The sequence below is a fragment of the Microcebus murinus genome, chromosome 21 (genome assembly GCF_040939455.1).
Source record: "Microcebus murinus isolate Inina chromosome 21, M.murinus_Inina_mat1.0, whole genome shotgun sequence".
Taxonomy (NCBI): Eukaryota; Metazoa; Chordata; class Mammalia; order Primates; family Cheirogaleidae; genus Microcebus; species Microcebus murinus.
In genome coordinates this window covers 12,805,114-12,825,539 of record NC_134124.1, presented here as the reverse complement: position 1 = coordinate 12,825,539, position 20,426 = coordinate 12,805,114, and the positions used below count along the sequence as shown (strand labels likewise).

The 20,426-nt window shown below is 41.3% G+C and overlaps 1 protein-coding gene across 4 annotated transcripts in view; it reads right to left on the bottom strand.

Annotated features, from left to right (window-relative positions):
- RBM27 (RNA binding motif protein 27) overlaps positions 1–6,324 on the bottom strand; it is a 76,771-nt gene extending 70,447 nt beyond the window's left edge. For all 4 annotated transcript variants that reach the window (XM_075996170.1, XM_075996171.1, XM_012774168.3 and 1 more), the window contains exon 1: positions 6,063–6,324. In XM_075996170.1, the coding sequence (XP_075852285.1) occupies positions 6,063–6,121 (59 nt within the window). In that variant the 5' untranslated portion in view covers positions 6,122–6,324. The remainder of the gene's footprint in view (positions 1–6,062) is intronic.
- Positions 6,325–20,426: the final 14,102 nt, after the last annotated feature.

Sequence of the window (20,426 nt, the reverse complement as noted above, 5' to 3'; positions counted from 1 at the left end):
TGTGGCCAAGAGATGGGTACGAAAACAAATAATTACAGTACAAACTAACAAATGGTATAAAAAGAGATTAATAATGAAGTAAGTAACAACATTGTGAAAGGATAAGAGAAGACAGTGGTAAGAAACATAAGGCTATAAAAGTAACTCTGGCTTCTAGCCTATAACTATTGGGCCAGGAAGAATGAAGTCAGACATATTTAGGAAGCAGACCAAAGGACTTAAGAACAAATATGTTCTTAACTTAGTAGACTAAAACTTGCCAGCAAGTCTTCTGGCCAAAATGAGTCCTTTTCTATGAAAAAGTAAATGGTCTCTTTAAACAAGTCCCACAGCACTTTAGAAACACGTTAATTCTTTGAAGCCACTAAGTACACTTTAAAAAATCATCAGTACTTCTCAATCTTTTTTTTTTTTTTTTTTTTTGAGACAGAGTCTCACTCTGTTGCCTGGGCTACAGTACCGTGGTGTCAGCCTAGCTCACAGCAACCTCTAACTCCTGGGCTCAAGCGATCCTACTGTCTCAGCCTCCCGAGTAGCAGGGACTACAGGCGTGCACCACCATGCCTGGCTAATTTTATTTATATATATATATATATATATATATACACACACACACACACACACACACATATGTATATATGTGTGTATATATATGTGTGTGTGTGTGTGTATATATATACAGTTAGCCAATTAATTTCTTTCTATTTTTAGTAGGGACGGCATCTCGCTCTTGCTCAGGCTGGTTCTGAACTCCTGAAGTACTTCTCAATCTTAAGAACATGCCTCCAAAATACTCATTTAACCCTAGCAATTTATTTATCAGGGGGTCAGGTCTAAAAAGTGCTAGATGGTGATTTTTCCTCCCATTTGGGCAATTGCAGAAATTACTAGTCAGAATTTAACTTGGTAACAACTGCCAACCTATAGTAGCATGTAAACTTTGAGTTCAACCAAAGTATACCTTCCATGACTACTGAACCAATAAACATGAACCATGAAAATAATCTTACTCTGTGAACTTTACTGCTGCTCTTGACATCATATACTTCAAGATGACAACATATTCTATCTCCTAGTGTGCTTGAAAGGACCCTGATATGGCTAGGACTCACAGAAAAAAAACCTGCAGATCAAGTCTATGACTTTCACTACCAACTCCTATTCCTACTTTTAGGACCTGCACTGAGATTTTGGATCTGTCCTGCATCAGACTATTATTTTGTAAGAGGCAGTGGTGCTTAACATTAATAAGCAAAATACTTTCACAGAGTTTAATACATTTTCATATTCCCAAAACCATAAAATTTCATTTATATTTATAGAATAATTCTCAGGAACACAAAGTACTTTTTATAGTCTGCATCATTAATACTCATACCATATTTGCAAGGTAGGTAAAAGGCTAATATAATTTAGCTCCATTTAATAGAGAAAGGCTAGACAATTTCTCCAAAGTCACTCAGTGAATTAGAGACAGATACGGAACAACAAACTAAATGCCCCCTGATTTATACAATGCTCTACTAAGACAGATAGGCCCGGTGGCGCTGTGGCTCAAGCCTGTCATCCTAGCACTCTGGGAGGCCGAGGCGGGCGAACTGCTTGAGGTCATGAGTTAGAGACCAGCCTGAGCAAGAGCGAGACCCCATCTCTACTATAAATAGAAAGAAATTAATTGGCCAACTATTATATATAGAAAAAGTTAGCCGGGCATGGTGGCACATGCCTGTATTCCCAGCTTCTCTGGAGGCTGAGGCAGCAGGATTGCTTGAGCCCAGGAGTTTGAGGTTGCTGTGACCTACGCTGACGCCATGGCACTCACTCTAGCTTGGCCAAAAAAGCGAGACTCTGTCTCAAAAAAAACCTAATAATAATAATAAAACAGACAGATAGATGCAACTGTCCACAGAGTTTACAAACCCCAACACTCTTTTAAAAATATATACCAAGACAAATTTTTACAATAAGCCAAACAATTCAGCAGTGAATTATATGTGTTTATATATAATTAACATATATATATAAATAACTTAAAATATTTCCCATTAAATACAACATGCTTTGGGAGAAATGTATGTTTGTTATTGAAGAATGCTTGTCTGAACTATTCCTAAACTTGCAGAAATTTCTTCAGTGATTCATTCATTCTCTTGATTTACTTTGACCTTACTTTTAAGACAGCAGTCCCCAACCTTTTTTTTTTTGAGACAGAGTCTCGCTTTGTTGCCCAGGCTAGAGTGAGTGCCCTGGCGTCAGCCTAGCTCACAGCAACCTCAAACTCCTGGGCTCAAGCAATCCTTCTGCCTCAGCTTCCCAAGTCCCCAACCTTTTGGCAGCAGCGAGCAGTTTCATGGAAGACAATTTTTCTATGGACATGGGGTGGGGGATGAGATCTGGGGGTTGGGGACACAGTTTTAAGGGGTTGACATACTTAAGTAGTCATTTCTGACAGAAACCATGACATTTCCAAATTGTGTATAATCTCTACATAGTCTCTACAACTAGCATATCTAGGACATTTTGAAAGAGAAAGGTGAGGACCCCACACAAGAGGTGTAAGTCAAGTCTGTTCACACAGCTGTAGAGAAAGAGACATAAATTTCTTGACTGAGGTATTGGTTTCCCTCAATTTACTGCACTGCCAACAAAAATGGTAGTACTGTTTTTATTTTTTCAGCCAGCTAGGAGTTATTTCTTCCAGGCTCCCTCATTCTGTGTTTCCTCTAATAAAAGTAATAGGTATGTTCCACATCTACAAAAGGAGTGAAAGGTACCAGATAGGCTCTAACAGCCCATGACATTTCTAACTTGTCTATGGGGAATAATCACATGTAAACTAGATTGGTTTAGAAATACCTCCTGTTGCATGCCTTTGTTTCACCAGTGACAAAATGTAACATCTTAAAAATCCCCCAAACAGAAAGCTTTTATAAATTTAATCAACTGTAAATTAAGCTAAATAAGAAAAAGCAACAGGAAATCATGTGCATAGCCATAGTTAGATTCCAAGCTAGCCACTGCAACTACATTATCTCAAAGCCTAACAACTGCTCTGAAATGCTATGTTGTAGCAACATGCCAATCTGCTATGAAAATTTTCTTGAATCTGGAATATGCAAAAAAGTAAATTTACAAACACAATCCACTTTAGCATAGCATTTATTACATTTTAGGATATCTAAACAAACAAAAAATAGTTTCCCATAATGACATACTAAGAATGGGAATATATATGATATCTGCATTTACATTTACTATTTATTAATATCTCTATGCAAAAACATTACTTATGTGAGCTAAAAATAAATATTTTTATTTTGTAGCTCTAGGAAAGCCATCTATGTAGTTAAAGTCTAGTGCTTTTAAGACTTTTTAACCCTAAAAGAGTAACAATAATTTTTTTAAAAAGGAAAGAAAAGCATGTGTGCTTTAAGTTGAATATATAACTCAAATGGAGAAAATAACCAAGTAATCATTTTCTTTTCTTTTCTTTCCTTTTCTTTTCTTTTTTTTTTTTTTTGAGACAGAGTCTCGCTTTGTTGCCTAGGCTAGAGTGAGTGCCATGGCGTCAGCCTAGCTCACAGCAACCTCAAACTCCTGGGCTCAAGCAATCCTTCTGCCTCAGCCTCCGGAGAAGCTGGGACAACAGGCATGTGCTACCATACCCGGCTAATTTTTTCTCTCTATATATATTAGTTGGCCAATTAATTTCTTTCTATTTATAGTAGAGACGGGGTCTCAGGGGTCTCGCTCTTGCTCAGGCTGGTTTCAAACTCCTGACCTTGGGCAATCCGCCCGCCTTGGCCTCCCAGAGTGCTAGGATAACAGGCGTGAGCCACCACGCCAGGCCTGTTTAATACTTTTAAATGGATCTCTACCAACAAAATAAATCACAGCTTGTATGGAAAATTGTTGAAGAAAAAAAAAAAAGCAACAGGAATAGAAGGTGTACAAAATAAAGAGGTTAAGTTTTTTCTTTTTAAATCTTAAATAACAAAGACAAAGAATTTTTAAAATATATAGACCTTTTTGTCAGCCTTTTCCATATATTTTCAATTTCACTAAATCTATCTATTTCCCACTTTTACCACAGTCCATTTCCATCTTTGTGTCCCAAAACTTTTTATTGTAAGAAGAAAAAAGCACATTTAAGAGACCCACATATGTAACAAAGACATAACATATACAAAACTTTCAAGTGTGCCCAGAAGTCATTTTCACTTTAACTAGACCACCACTAATCTAAAACTCAGAAGCCCTTAGCACACATCCATTCATTCATTTATAACTCTACTCTATTCACACACTTCTCATCCTCAGAATGTAAATACCACTTCAGACACCAAAATTCCCCTAATGCTGCCTCCCCTTAGGCATCTTGTCTTCACAAGGCTAACGCACTAGACTTATATAGATGATTCTCTACCTAGATGCTACCTTCCCACCCCAAGAAACCAAAGAAACAAACAAACAAAAAACACAAAAGTTAATTAACAAGGTTTCTCAGAAGGTCCAGGAAATAGATGACAGGGAAGTAGCGTGCCACTGTCTCCCAACAGCTTCAACTGTTGGGAGATTATATCTCCACATCTCCCAAATTACTCCCTATTTTCACCTCTGAAAAACACTCAATTTTTCCACTAATGCAATCTGATCTAATTAATCAATGCCCGCCCATCTCTTCACCTACCCCTTTCTTTCAGGCAGAAAGCCCTAATTCCCAGTATGAGTATAATAAGAGACAGATATGTGGAAGGGGTAAGAAACGATCCTTTGCCTTCCATTTCCTCTTTCCAAAGAGTTAGTTAAAGACATCTCTCTCCACCTCATCATTCTCCATGTCTTTCCTCTCACCTACCTGGGAGATCTGTTCTAGAGACTAGCTATATACCTCAGATCCCCTAAATAAACACTCCACAATCCTACCTCCTGAAAACGGTCATACAACAAACAAGTCAAACGTTTGTACCCCTTTCAAACCTCCCAATGATACTTCCACAACTATCTTAACACTCCTCAAAATATTTTGAAAGGACAGGTCTCTTTTCAACCCTTAACAATAATCCTACACCCCAATTATCTTCAGCTGTCCTCTCAATCGTTCAACAATATTTTACAAAACCCTTATTCTTTCTACTACTCCTTTTATTCCTTCAATATCTGTAATCTAAAAATCCCCACACGCTCCAAGTATACCCCCTTCCAAACTCACCCCCAATAATATTACATACCAGTGTAGCCCTTTCAGCCCTCAGTTAAACTTATAAAAACCTCAATTTTCCTCCCAACTTCCAATGGTATCTAAAAAAACGCCAGTTCTCCTAGCACTATCAACTCCTCAATAATACTTTAAAATCCTTTAATATCCTTGCTATCATACTTATCAGCTCCCCGATAATTTCTAAAACCCTTCAACGACCACACATCCCATTTTGGCCACTCCATACATAGTTGGGTTTTTTTTTGGTTTTTTTTTTTTTTTTTTTTAGTCTTTCGGTATTTTTGAGCCCTTAGAACTCACCAATAATCGCTGTAAAGCTTCAACGTCCCTGCTATCCCTGTCTGCCCCAAGATTTTGAAAGGGCCCTCGATACTCTGCTTCTAGATCTAGACCTAATTTTTTAGTCCAGGAATAACGCTGTTTGTAAAGCCCTCGACATCCTGCTACTCCCTTCAACATTCCAATATTCTCATTAAAAAAATACCTCGATAGCCCGCCACCCCTCATTCTCAAATAGCAATATTTTAAATTTCCTCACAATCCCGGCTACCCCTCCTAGCACCCCAGTAATTTCTATTTAAAAAGCCCTCGCTGCCCTTGCCCGCCCCCCCCCACCCCCACCGCCGGTCCAACATCAACACCGCCTTCACGTCCCTAGCTCGCTCTCTCTGCCTCCTCCACCCCCCCACAATGGTGATAGTACTACAGAGAAGACGTCGCCGGGACCTCCGGACCGCGGCCCCTCCGCACCGCCCCCCCCACGCCGCCTCCCCTCCCCCCACGCCCCCGCGGGCCCCCAACGCCCACGTTCGCCGGCCCCGGCCCAGCCTGGCTCACTCACATCGGCTCCAGTAACTTGGCCAGCCAGGACTTGAGGGCATCCACATCCTCTATGAGCATGGTGCAGGGAAGGCGGGCTCGGCCGCCGCTCTTCTTTAGGCCTGCCGTGGGTCTTCACTCGCCGCCTCCTCACGCTCCCTTCACAGCTCCCGGTGTCCCAGCCCACCGGGCATCTCAGGAGACTTCAACCTACTCCCCCGGCCCGGGCCTAACAGGAACTAACCCAAGAGCCCTCACTCAACCTAGCCCGAAGGCTCAGGTGGGCGGGAGACAGTGCCGAGTGGCGGGCTTGGGAACCAATAAAAGAGAGAGGGCCGTGCGCGCAAGGCCAATGAAAATGCTCGCTCGCCCCGCCTGCTGGCCGTACCCAGTAAGGGAGGAGGGATATAGCAAGGTAGGTGGAGAGCTTAAGTGAGCTCCTGGTGCAAGATGGTATCTTGGAGAAGGTGCTGTGCCTCTTAAAGGGGCCGCGGCGCCTTTTTTGACCACGCCGCCGCCCGCCGCGGAATACCGGTGTCTGCTGCTGGGAGTGCCTGGGGGAACCCGGCGAGCCCCTCAACCTGGTTCCTTCCTCCCGTTTTTTTCCTGGAAACACACACTTGTGTCCCGAAATGACTCAGCTGTAGTAAATCTGCAACACAAAGTGCAATACGTTCACGTTCAACACATTGCACAGAATGCAAAATTTTACTTTTTTTCCTTACACGCTCATTTTGATCGACACTCACGCTTGTATCTTTTGCTCTGTGCTTTAATTACGCAAAATGTTTCTGACAACCATGCCTTGGAATCCAATAACCGTCATTTTTAAAACGTGGCGCACGGATGTAAAAGGCAGAGGCCGTTTCAATTTTACTAGTATTATTAATAAATGCTTTATTTAGGAAGAAAAATGATTTCAATAGGTTTTTAAAATTATCTTTTCATTGTATATCTAAAATATTTTTGGGGGGGTTGCGGGTTTTTTTGATCAAAAAGAAAGATTTTTAAAATAATCTTTTTTAAAAAATTAGAAATTACCAATATGGGCAACTTAGTTTGAATTGGGCGAAAAATTCTTTTTGGAGTTTTCATATCACCAACTTAGCACTGATGTTAGAATGTTTATTCCACAACAAATACTGATTTGTGCCAGCACTGTGCAAGGTACTAGGAGTCCAATGGTGAGGAAAGCAGTCCCTCCTCTTAGGAAGCTGAACATTTTATGGGGTTATGCATTCTAACAATAATGTTTTGAAAAATACCTGATGAGTGCACACTTCATATAAGAGAGACAGATCAACCTCAAATAAGGAGGTATACTACGTATGCATAGAACAGATGTAAGCAAACTTTTTCTGCAAAGGGTCCCATAGTAAATATTTTTGGTTTTGTGGGCCTTGAGGTCTCTGTGGCAACTACTCAACATGCAATATCTTGGCATGAAATTGGCCATAGACAATGTGTAAACCAAATGATTGTGGCTGTATTCCAATAATACTTATATAAAAATCATATGAAATTTTCAATTTTTGTACATATTCACATATCACAAAATACTATTCTTCTAATTTTTTCAACCATTTAAAAATGTAAGCCGGGCACGGTGGCTCACGCCTGTAATCCTAGCACTCTGGGAGGCTGAGGTGGGCGGATTGCTAGAGGTTAGGAGTTCGAAACCAGCCTGAGCAAGAGCAAGACCCCTATCTCTACTATAAATAGAAAGAAATTAATTGGCCAACTAATATATATAGAAAAAATTAGCGGGTATGGTGGCGCATGCCTGTAGTCCCAGCTACTCAGGAGGCTGAGACAGAAGGATTGCTTGAGCCCAGGAGTTTGAGGTTGCTGTGAGCTAGGCTGACGCCATGGCACTCACTCTAGCCTGGGCAACAAGCGAGACTCTGTCTCAAAAAAAAAAAAAAAAAAAAAAGTAAGGCCCAGTTAGGTGGCTCAGGCCTGTAATCTTAGTACTCTGGGAGGCCGAAGTGGAAGGATCCTTTGAGCTCAGGAGTTTTAGACCAGCCTGAACAAGAGCAAGACCCCAACTCTACTAAAAATAGAAAGAAATTAGTTGAACAACTAAAAATATATAGAAAAAATTAGCCAGGCATGGTGACGTGGGCCTATAGTCCCCGCTACTCAGGAGGTTGAAGCAGAAGGATTGCTTGAGCCCAGGAGATTCAGGTTGCTGTAAGCTAGGCTGACGCCATGGCACTCTAGCCCCGGCAACAGAGTGAGATTCTGTCTCAATAAATAAAATAAAATAAAATAAAATAAAATAAAATAAAATAAAATAAAATAAAATAAATAATGTAAAGCCATTATAACCTTATGATTGTGCAAAAGCAGGTTCTAGCTGGGTTTGGCTTGCTGGGCAGCCGCAGTTTGAGACCCCTTACATAGAGTAATAAAAGCAGAAGTGCACTTAGAAATCATCTAATGAACCTCCCTCCCTAACGCTCTCCCCACAGCTTTGCAAATGAGGGGAAGAGCCCAGAGACAAGTGTTTTATACAGAATCACACATCTGTAGAGGGAGCATTAGTAGTATCCAGAGCTTCTGACAAGAACTTTCTCACATCCAGCCTGTTTCCTCCCCTCTCTCCTCCTCCCCTCCTTCCTTTATGCTTATCCACATTTTCCCTCCAAAGGAGATGAAGTGTTATCCCCCAAATGACAGAAATTTTAAAAGAGAAATGTGAAAGTGTCTTGATTAGGCCTAAAACTAGGCAAGAACTTGATAAAAATGGAACAGGAATTGCCTTTATTACAGTAAAGCACTCCTCTGCAAGAATTTAAAAGTATTCTTTAAAGGTATCTCTGGGACAAATTTTGCTGGCCTTATTTCAGAGATGAAAACACTGAAATATTGACTTCCTAGTGACCAAGCACATTACAGAGAGTAGAACAGACATGATTACAATGATGAGATTTGGGTTTGGGAACCCTGGGTAATTTTGTTTTCTTTTCTCTATTTTCAAACTGCAATGTTATTATATTACTTTTCTGAATTGACTACATTATATATATGTATAGACTATTGCTTTGAATGTAGATATTAAATCCCAAACTGTATCTTGAAGAATTAGCTTCTGTAGAAGAGCTGGTTTTGCAGAAGTGGAAGTGGGATACAATATAGTCAATCCTACTTCCATGCCTGGCTCACGCCATTTACTGAATGTTTCATATTTGGTCAGTAGCCATGGGCCAAAATTTTGCAATTTACTTTATTCAGTAGCATTCATTGTGTGCACAAAATTGACTCATCTGCAATCTATGAATGGGGCACTGATTTCAGCCATACAGTTAGTGGACTACCCTGAATGCAATGCATATATATATGTGTGTTAATTCAATACTCACATACTGAGTGCTAGTGACTATATGCCAGATTCTGTGCTGGAGCAAAGACAAAGAAAAGTTGGAAGTTATATCCATTCACTGCTTTTTAGGAGCTCGGATTCTGATGGCCTAATAGACATTGGAAATAACAATCATAGCAAAGATGCTTAGCACATACTCTGTGCCTGCTTTGTGCTAAGTATTTCAGTGCATTATTGCCTCTCATGCTCACACTACCCCTATATAACACTATAACACTATTCAAAGAAAAGAAAATTGCATCCCAAAGAGAAAAATTGCATCCTTAAGCTAAAGAATGGAAGGATCCAGCCTTGATACCTATTTGAGTCCAAAGTCCACACCTTTAGCATTCACTAAAACTATTTCGCTAATACTGAAATATGAACTATGTGATTTCATTCAAAATATTCAACAAATATGTGTTCAGCCTATTACCATCTGTTAATCACTGTTGTTATATAATAGAGAGTAGGACTGATTGTAAATAATTTTTCTTTCCTTTGTAAAGGTGAAGGTTAAGGTGGATACTTAAGAAAGAATGACTCAGAGTTCTCGTAGTTTTATCTTTACAGGGAGAAAGAGAGAAAGATGCCAATTTATTTAAGAAAATAGAGATGATTAATTAATAGGGGGCATTGAAGAAAGAAGATGACTATGAGAAGAACAGACATCTAAACTATCCTCATTCAAACTAAATTCCTGCCTTTGCTTGAAGGTAACTGGGCCTCGACCAGGAAGAACTGTCAATGTTGGGATTTTACACAAATGTTGACAGAGATAGAAAGGCCTTCCAGAATCAGAGTGGATCATGCTAACAAATTGATTTTCTTTTGTTGTTCTAATTCTCCACCCTGTAGCTAAAAGCTGACCCAGATGTACAATAAGAGGAATTGAGAGTCATTTTTGAGTTTTCTCAGTGAAATTAATAGTCACAACATGCTCCCCTTACATGCAATGAAACTAAGTTTTGATAGAATTTCAAAGTAGGAAGCTCATGCTTATAAAGAGACTGTCTCTTGTCTGTGCATTTGTATATAATCATTGAATTAAACAACATATACATTAAAACATCAGTGTTTTCTGAGTCTGGGTTACCGGTAGCAGCCTATCTGGCTCCAAGGAAATTCAATAAAAGCCACTAGAATCTTAGTTACACAAAGGCAAGGTGAGTTGGCAGACAGATATAGTGAGTCAACTTGAAGAGTCTCTCTTCATTCTGGAAATATATATTTGTTTTTCTAGGAGACTTGTGTTATAAGGATTTCTTTTTTTTTTTTATATATACTATATACATATAAGGATGGCTAATAAAAAAAACTTTTTTTTTTTTTTGAGACAGAGTCTTACTTTGTTGCCCAGGCTAGAGTGAGTGCCGTGGCGTCAGCCTAGCTCACAGCAACCTCAAACTCCTGGGCTCAAGCAATCCTCCTGCCTCAGCCTCCCGAGTAGCTGGAACTACAGGCATGCACTATCATGCCCAGCTAATTTTTTCTCTCTCCATATATATTAGTTGGCCAATAAATTTCTATTTTTGGTAGAGACGGGGTCTCGCTCTTGCTCAGGCTGGTTTCTAACTCCTGACCTCAAGCAATCCGCCCACCTCGGCCTCCCAGAGTGCTAGGATTACAGGCGTGAGCCACTGCGCCCGGCCTAAAAAAACTATTAATAACAATACTGAATGCTGGTAAGGATGCAAAGAAACTGGATCACTCATACCTTGCTGGTGGTATGGCCACCCTGAAGAATAGTTCGGCAGTTTCTTAAAAAACTAAATCTGCAACTACTATATGACCCAGAAATTGCACTCCTAGGCATTTATCCCAGAGAAATGAAAACTTACATTCACACACAAAAACCTGTACGATGTTCAAACACAAAAACTTGTACACAAATGTGTATAGCAACTTTGTTTGGGATAGCCAAAAACTGGAATCAGCGCAGATGTCCTTTAATGGGTGAATGGGTAAACAGATACAACTCTATCGTGGAATACTACTCAGCAATAAAAAGAAATGGACTGTTGATATATGTAACAATGTAGATGAATTATATTAAGGGCAAAAGCCAAGCCCCAAAGGTTACATATTTCATGGTTTCATTTAGATCACATTTTGAAAATGACATAATTTTAGGAGTGCAAGATAAAGATGAGGGGTGGTGGTGACTTCCAAGTTTAGGCCATAAAAAAGCATTGTAGCTTCTGCCCTGGATCTTTTGTTCTGGGAAAGCCAGTCGCCATGTCCCAAGACATCCAAGCAGCCGTATGGAAAGGCTCACATGGAGAGGTACTGAGAGCTCTTACCAACAGCGGGAACGTGGGTATGGTTATAAAAGGGCGATGTGTGGAACACTCGTGATGTTGGAACTGTTCTGTATCTTGGCTGTGGTGTGTGGTGATGGATGCAGGAACTAAAGGGGTGATAACATTGTGTAGAACTAAATTTATATTTAAAATTGAGTTCATGACTGGGTTAAAAAAAATAGAACTAAACTTACACACACGAGGGGTCTTCGAAAAGTTTGTGGAAAGATGTAATTAAAAGATAAAAATAAAAAATACAAACTTTACTTCTCAACATAAGTTTCATTAAGTTCAAGACACTTTTAGGCCGGGCGCGGTGGCTCACGCCTGTAATCCTAGCTCTCTGGGAGGCTGAGGCGGGTGGATTGCTCGAGGTCAGGAGTTCGAAACCAGCCTGAGCAAGAGCGAGACCCCGTCTCTACTATAAATAGAAAGAAACTAATTGGCCAACTAATATATATAAAAAAATTAGCCGGGCATGGTGGCTCATGCCTGTAGTCCCAGCTACTTGGGAGGCTGAGACAGAGCCCAGGAGTTGAGCTTGAGCCCAGGAGTTTGAGGTTGCTGTGAGCTAGGCTGATGCCACGGCACTCACTCTAGCCTAGGCAACAAAGCGAGACTCTGTCTCAAAAAAAAAAAAAAAAAAAAAGACACTTTTGTAAGCAATGATACCAGCCAGTTAGTCCATCCCTAAAAAATTGAGGGTCCTGGGAATTTCATCATGCCAATGCAGTCTTTTTCACACAGTTAACTGAAGAAAAATGGTTGCCCTTTAAATAATTTTTAAGATTAGGAAACAAAAAAAGTCAGACTGGTCTGAGTGCAGTGGTGTTTACAACTAATTGATCATAACCAATTACAGATTTCTTTGTTCTTTTTCCACTCCCACTGTTTCACTTGACTAGCCTTAAGAAAGAGAAAGGGTCAGATGAAGACTATAAGGTGAGCTGGGCTCGGTGGCTCACGCCTGTCATCCTACCAATCTGGGAGGTTGAGGTGGGCAGATTGCTCAAGGTCAGGAGTTCGAATCCAGCCTGAGCACAAGAGTGAGACCCTGTCTCTACTATAAATAGAAAGAAATTAATTGGCCAGCTACAAATACATAGAAAAAATTAGCCGGGCATGGTGGCGCATGCCTGTAGTCCCAGCTACTCGGGAGGCTGAGGCAGGAGGATTGCTTGAGCCCAGGAGATTGAGGTTGCTGTGAGCTAGGCAGACGCCACGGCACTCACTCTAGCCTGGGCAACAAAGTGAGTCTCTGTCTCAAAAAAAAAAAAAAAGACTGTAAGGTGGATGCCTAATGATTTCCCATCACAACTCTTGCAAAATTGCCCTTGTTTGATGAGAGGAGTGCAGGACAATGCAGGAGCATTGTCAAGGTGGAGAAGGACTCTGTTGAAGCTTTCCTGGGTGTTTCCCTGCTGAAGGTTTGGCTAGCTTTCTCAAAACACTCTCATAGTAAGCAGATGTTACAATTCTTTGGCCTTCCAAAAAGTCAACAAGCAAAATGCCTTGAGCCTTTCAAAAGACTCTTGCCGTGACCTTTGCTCTTGACCAGTTCACTTTTGCTTTTTTTTTTTTTTTTTTTTTTTTTTTTTTTTTTGAGACAGAGTCTCGCTTTGTTGTCCAGGCTAGAGTGAGTGCCGTGGCGTCAGCCTAGCTCACAGCAACCTCAAACACCTGGGCTCGAGTGATCCTACTGCCTCAGCCTCCCGAGTAGCTGGGACTACAGGCATGCGCCACCATGCCCGGCTAATTTTTTATATATATATCAGTTGGCCAATTAATTTCTTTCTATTTATAGTAGAGACGGGGTCTCGCTCTTGCTCAGGCTGGTTTTGAACTCCTGACCTTGAGCAATCCGCCCGCCTCTTCACTTTTGCTTTGACTGGACCACTTCCACCTCCCAGTAGCCATTGTTTTGATTATGCTTTGTCTTCAGGATTGTACTGGAAAAGTCATGTTTCATTCCCTATTACAATTTTCAAAGAAATGCTTCAGGATCTTGATCCCAGTTGTTTACAATTTCCATTGAAAGCTCTGCTGTTGTCTGCACCTGATGTGGGCACAACCGTTTTGGCACCCATTGAGTGGAAAGTTTGCTCAACTTTAATTTTTCAGTCAGAATTATGTAAGCCAAACCAACTGAGATGTCTATGGTGTTGACTATTGTTTCTCAGTCCTTTTCTCTCTCTTTTTTTTTTTTTTTGAGACAGAGTCTCGCTTTGTTGCCCAGGCTAGAGTGAGTGCCGTGGCGTCAGCCTAGCTCACAGCAACCTCAAACTCCTGGGCTCAAGCAATCCTCCTGCCTCAGACTCCCGAGTAGCTGGGACTACAGGCATGTGCTACCATGCCCGGCTAATTTTTTTTTTCTATATATATTAGTTGGCCAATTAATGTCTTTCTATTTATAGTAGAGATAGGGGTCTCGCTCTTGCTCAGGCTGGTTTCGAACTCCTGACCTCGAGCAATCCGCCCGCCTCGGCCTGCCAGAGTGCTAGGATTACAGGCATGAGCCACTGCGCCCGGCCTTCAGTCCTTTTCAATTAAAGCACAAACAAGATGAATTTTTCCCTCACAGATTTATGTTGATAGTCTGCTATGGCAGGCTTCATCTTCAATGTTTTCTCATCCCTTCTTAAAATAAGTTATCCACTTGTAAACTGATTTCTTTGAGGCATTGTCCCCAAAAACTTTTTGTAAATCATCAATGATTTTACCATTATTCCACCCAAGCTTCACCATAGATTTATTTATTTATTTATTTTTTGAGACAGAGTTTTGCTTTGTTGTCCAGGCTAGAGTGAGTGCCATGGCGTCAGCCTGGCTCACAGCAACCTCAAACTCCTGGGCTCAAGCAATCCTGCTGCCTCAGCCTCCGGAGCAGCTGGGACTATAGGCATGCACCACCATGCCCGGCTAATTTTTTCTACCTATTAGTTGGCCAATTAATTTCTTTCTATTTATAGTAGAGATGGGGTCTCGCTCTTGCTCAGGCTGGTTTCAAATTCCTGACCTCGAGCAATCCACCCGCCTTGGCTTCCCAGAATGTTAGGATCATAGGCGTGAGCCACCCCGCCGGACCCACCATAGATTTAATGCTTGTTCTTGCTTCAATTTTAGCAGAATTCATATGATAGGGGCTCTTTTCAAACAGTTGTCTTATCCTTCTTAGTGCCTTAAACTAGATTCAGTTCAGATATAACAAGGTAGTATGAGTTTATTTTGGTGCAAAAAAATTTAAAATCTATGCATAGCTTTTTCATAATAAGCATTTTCATGAGCTTTTTGAAGACCCCTCATATGTGTGCATCATGTTACAGGCCTAGACAGGTCAAGTGATTTGCCTAAGTTCACACAACAAGTTGGGGGTTGGGTGAGGTCCATGATTCAAAGTCAGGCAGTCTGACACCAGAGCCCCCACTCTCAGACACTATATGAAATAACATCTAGAGGAAGATACTGGACTTCTGGCTAGCAAGATATTGAGGGCATGACCAATTAATAGGAAAAAAAAAGGGGTTGTTTGTCCAACTTATATAGTTTAGATCAATCTAATCTCATTAATACAATAGATATACGAATCTTAAATATTGTAAATGCACAAAATAAACTTTTTTTTTTTTTGAGACAGAGTCTCGCTTTGTTGCACCGGCTAGAGTGAGTGCCGTGCCGTCAGCCTAGCTCACAGCAACCTCAAACTCCTGGGCTCAAGCAATCCTGCTGCCTCAGCCTCCCGAGTAGCTGAGACTACAGGCATGTGCCACCACGCCCGGCTAATTTTATATATATATATTAGTTGGCCAATTAATTTCTTTCTATTTTATAGTAGAGACGGGGTCTCGCTCTTGCTGAGGCTGGTTTCGAACTCCTGACCTCAAGCAATCCGCCCGCCTCGGCCTCCCAGAGTGCTAGGATTACAGGCTTGAGCCACCGCGCCCGGCCACAAAATAAACTTTTTAAAAAGTCACTGAGGTCGGGTGTGGTGGCTCACGCCTGTAATCCTAGCACTCTGGGAGGCTGAGGCGGGAGGATCGCTCAAGGTCAGGAGTTTGAAACCAGCCTGAGCAACAGCAAAACCCCGCCTGTATTAAAAATAGAAAGAGAGGCCGGGCGCGGTGGCTCACGCCTGTAATCCTACCTCTCTGGGAGGCCGAGGCGGGCGGATTGCTCGAGGTCAGGAGTTCGAAACCAGCCTCAGCAAGAGCGAGACCCCGTCTCTACTATAAATAGAAAGAAATTAATTGGCCAACTAATATATATACAAAAAATTAGCCGGGCATGGTGGCGAATGCCTGTAGTCCCAGCTACTCGGGAGGCTGAGGCAGGAGGATTGCTTGAGCCAGGAGTTTGAGGTTGCTGTGAGCTAGGCTGACGCCATGGCACTCACTCTAGCCTGGGCAACAAAGTGAGACTCTGTCTCAAAAAAAAAAAAAAAAAAAAAAAATAGAAAGAGGCCAAGACGGGCGGATTGCTAGAGGTCAGGAGTTCGAAATCAGCCTGAGCAAGAGCGAGACCCGTCTCTACTATAAATAGAAAGAAATTAATTGGCCAACTAATATATATAGAAAAAATTAGCCAGGCATGGTGGCGCATGCCTGTAGTCTCAGCTACTGGGGAGGCTAAGGCAGCAGGATTGCTTGAGCCCAGGAGTTTGAGGTTGCTGTGAGCTAGGCTGACGCCATGGCACTCACTCTAGCCTGGGCAACAAAGTGAGAGTCTGTCTTAAAAAAAAAAAAATAGAAAGAAATTAATTGGCCAACTAAAAATATATAGAAAAAATTAGCCGGGCATGGTGGCGCATGCCTGTAGTCCTAGCTACTTGGCAGGTTGGGGCAGTAGGATCACTTGAACCCAGCAGTTCGAGGTTGCTGTGAGCTAGGCTGATGGCCATGGCACTCTAGCCTGGGCAACAGTGTGAGACTCTGTCTAAAAAAAAAATATATATATATATATATACATATATATATATGCATATATATATGTCACTGGGATTGGAATCTCAATAATATATGATTGGTTGTCTTTGCCTGTTTTTTTCCCTTTCTTTGCTTTCTTCTTTTGCCCCTTTCCTCCCTCCCTCCCTTCCTTCTTTCCTTTCATGTCTTATAGGACCCTTGGACAGCTCCATAATGGTAATTGTGGTGGCAATTTGGGTAGGTAGGCTATTTAGGAACCACGAGCAGTGTTTTGATGACTCAGGTGTCACATTTCCCATATGAGCACATGATCCAGCTCTGGGTGCTCTGTGGAATGTTGATGAGAGGGCAGCCTGAATCTTGTGGAGCCTGAGTCTGGAGCAGTATAACACGAGTGACTGATTTTTAATTCTTGAGAGTTACGAATACACCACTTTAAGAGAAAGCTAGATAACAGGACTTTTTTTTGAAATTTCGACACCTGAAAGGTGCAACTTCAATGATTTGCTTGCATTTGTCTAAATAAAAAAGCTAGTCTCCTAGCTCATGTCAATCTGATTTGGAATTTTCATTAATTAATTGACCAACTGGTTTCCAGTGGTCTTGACTTTTCCTTCTTCCTTTCATTTCTCTCTCTCTCTCTTTTCTTCTTCTTCCTAGCTTAATACTTTGTGAGCACTTACCCCATATCAGGCATTGGGATAATCACCTTGCTTGGTATAACTCATTTTATTCTCACAGCAAGCCTAGGAGATAAGTATTATCATTAACCATATTTTATGTGTAAGGACCCAGAGGTCCCAAGGATTGAAGGAATTTGCCTAAAGTCATAGAGCTAGCACAGTACAGAGCATCAATTCAGACCCAGGCATCTGACTCCAAAGCCTGTGAACACTACTACCAGACACCCTGCCTTCTTTCCCTGACCATTAACTTTGTCTGAAGTTGCACACAGAGCAACTCCAGCATTGGCTAAGCTCTTAAGTCCTAAAGGGATTTTCACTTCATATTTCTAATCTTTGCTTGTATTATTTAAAAATTAAATCTGTTTACCATTCAGGAAGTGTGAAGGTAAAGAGAGAACAAGGATGTAGAAGAAAAAAAATCATTTAAAAACAATAGGTGCCTAACAGGGTAGGGAAGTAATAACAATATTCATTGAGTGCCATATGCCTCAGGAACAGAAGCATCCAAAGAAGTGCCCACAATTTTTCCTCAGAGGATCTTGTCATCTAAAGGTAGGGAAGTTAGGTAAATATGCATGAAAAACAAACACAAAAGGACACGGAGACAAGCTGAAACTAATTATAGCCGTATGGATCTAAATTTAGAAATGCTGACAAATTACTGAATTGAGTAGAGTGACCACTGGGGTGTGTTCAGGAAAAAAAAAAAAAATCAGGGAGGAATTGAGTTCTGTTGTCGAGTTCTGAAGAATGACCATGATATGATCTGACAGTAGGGAAAGGTAGACCACACAGTTACATGGTGGTAACCTGCTCAGTTAGGCCAGGGAAGAGGTTAGTACAGGGCACAGGTAAGCTTTTTCCTTTTTTTTTTTTTTTTTTTTTTGAGACAGAGTCTCGCTTTGTTGCCCAGGCTAGAGTGAGTGCCGTGGCGTCAGCCTAGCTCACAGCAACCTCAAACTCCTGGGCTCAAGCGATCCTTCTGTCTCAGCCTCCCAAGTAGCTGGGACTACAGGCATGCGCCACCATGCCCGGCTAATTTTTTCTATATATATTAGTTGGCCAATTAGTTTCTTTCTATTTATAGTAGAGACGGGGTCTCGCTCTTGCTGAGGCTGGTTTTGAACTCCTGACCTCGAGCAATCCACCCGCCTCGGCCTCCCAGAGAGCTAGGATTACAGGCGTGAGCCACCGCGCCCGGCCAAGCTTTTTCCATTTTAATCAGACTAATGTTTATAGACCAATTTTCCTAAAACAATATTAAAAATAGCTGACATTTAAAAGTGCTTACTATATGTCAGAAATACACATATACATTAATAGGGTTTATATACATATTATTTCTTTAATCCTCATAGCAATCCTATGAGTTACATACTATTATCATCCTCATTTTACACAGTGATTAGTTGATTTGCCTGAGGTCACCCAGCTAGTAAATGATGAACTCTGTCTGATTCAGAGGCTGAGCTTGTTATCCACTAGGCCACCTTTCTAATTTCATTTATTTAGAGAGGGTATTCCATATCTCCTAGCAAAGAATAGACCATTCCCAATTAAAAAGCCACCCTACTAAGCTGTATTAAATTTTATTTTCTAAATATCTCTTGAATCTGTTCACCTTTCTCTATCTTGACACTACTGTATTCTAAGACACCATCACGTCTCACCTGAACAACTGCAATAGCCTCTTGTTTCCACGTTTGCTCTTTTCCAATTCTTCTTCAGAATGATTTCTATAAAACACAAGGAGGACCATGTCACTTCCTTGCTTAAAACACTTTGATGGGCTCTCGTGCTCCCACTGGTTTAATGTCTGTCCCTGCTATTGGCCTGTAGGAGGTGGCTGTGCCTGTGTCTTTCAAGCATTGTTATCCCCAGCATTTAGAATAGTGCCTCATACATAGTAGAATGTAAATACATTTTTGTTGAATGAGTGGAATCCAAATGACCTTTAAAAAGAGGATTATTAGTTATTACACTTAAATAGGAAAATTTAAAAGGATGAATTTGGAGGCATGAAAGCAGGTTTTTCATAATCATGTAATGACTTGTTTACTTCCTGCTTTAATCTCATGCCTTTAGACTGTGAGCTCCAGGAGGGCAGGGACCCCGTCTGTCTTGTCCCCTACTCTATCCCAGCTTTTTTTTTTTTTTTTTTTTTTTGAGACAGAGTCTCGCTTGTTGCCCAGGCTAGAGTGAGTGCCATGGCGTCAGCCTAGCTCACAGCAACCTCAAACTCCTGGGCTCAAGCGATCCTGCTGCCTCAGCCTCCCGAGTAGCTGGGACTACAGGCATGCGCCACCATGCCCGGCTAATTTTACATATATATTAGTTGGCCAATTAATTTCTTTCTATTTATAGTAGAGACGGGGTCTCGCTCTTGCTCAGGCTGGTTTCGAACTCCTGACCTCGAGCAATCCGCCCGCCTCAGCCTCCCAGAGTGCTAGGATTACAGGCGTGAGCCACCGCACCCGGCTCTCTATCCCAGCTTTAAGTCAGGTTCATGGCAGGTGCTCAGTAAATATTTGTTGTATAAATAATTTTGATTACCAATGTAGATTGGAATGTGATGAATCAAAGATGACAAATAGTACTAGGACAGGAAAGTATAACCACAGTTATAAGTGCTGTGGAGGATGAGGATTCTTTCACTCACTCAATGTATATTTATAAGGCACCTACTGTGTTCCCAACATTGTGGTAGTCACAGTCTCTGCTGTCACGGAACTTGCAGTTTAGTGATGAATACATAGGCAATTAAATTTGGTGAGATAAATTTTTCAAGGAAGGGATTGCTTAGGGGAACATCTAGGAGAGGACATTTCATCGAGACTTGGGCTGTCAGGAAGTGATGTCTAAATGGTTAGTAACTAAAGGAAGAGGGTGAAGAAAGTGATGGAGAATATTTGTTATATATAAGAGCTCAGAGGTAGGAGAGGCACTGGTGGGTTTCTTTATAGCCTAAAGTTCTTTCTTAACTTCTTTTGTTTTCTGTTTTTATTGAGATAGAGTCTCACTCTGTTGCCCGGGCTAGAGTGAGTGTCGTGGCATTAGCCTAGCTCACAGCAACCTCAAACTCTTGGGCTCAAGCAATCCTCCTGCCTCAGCCTC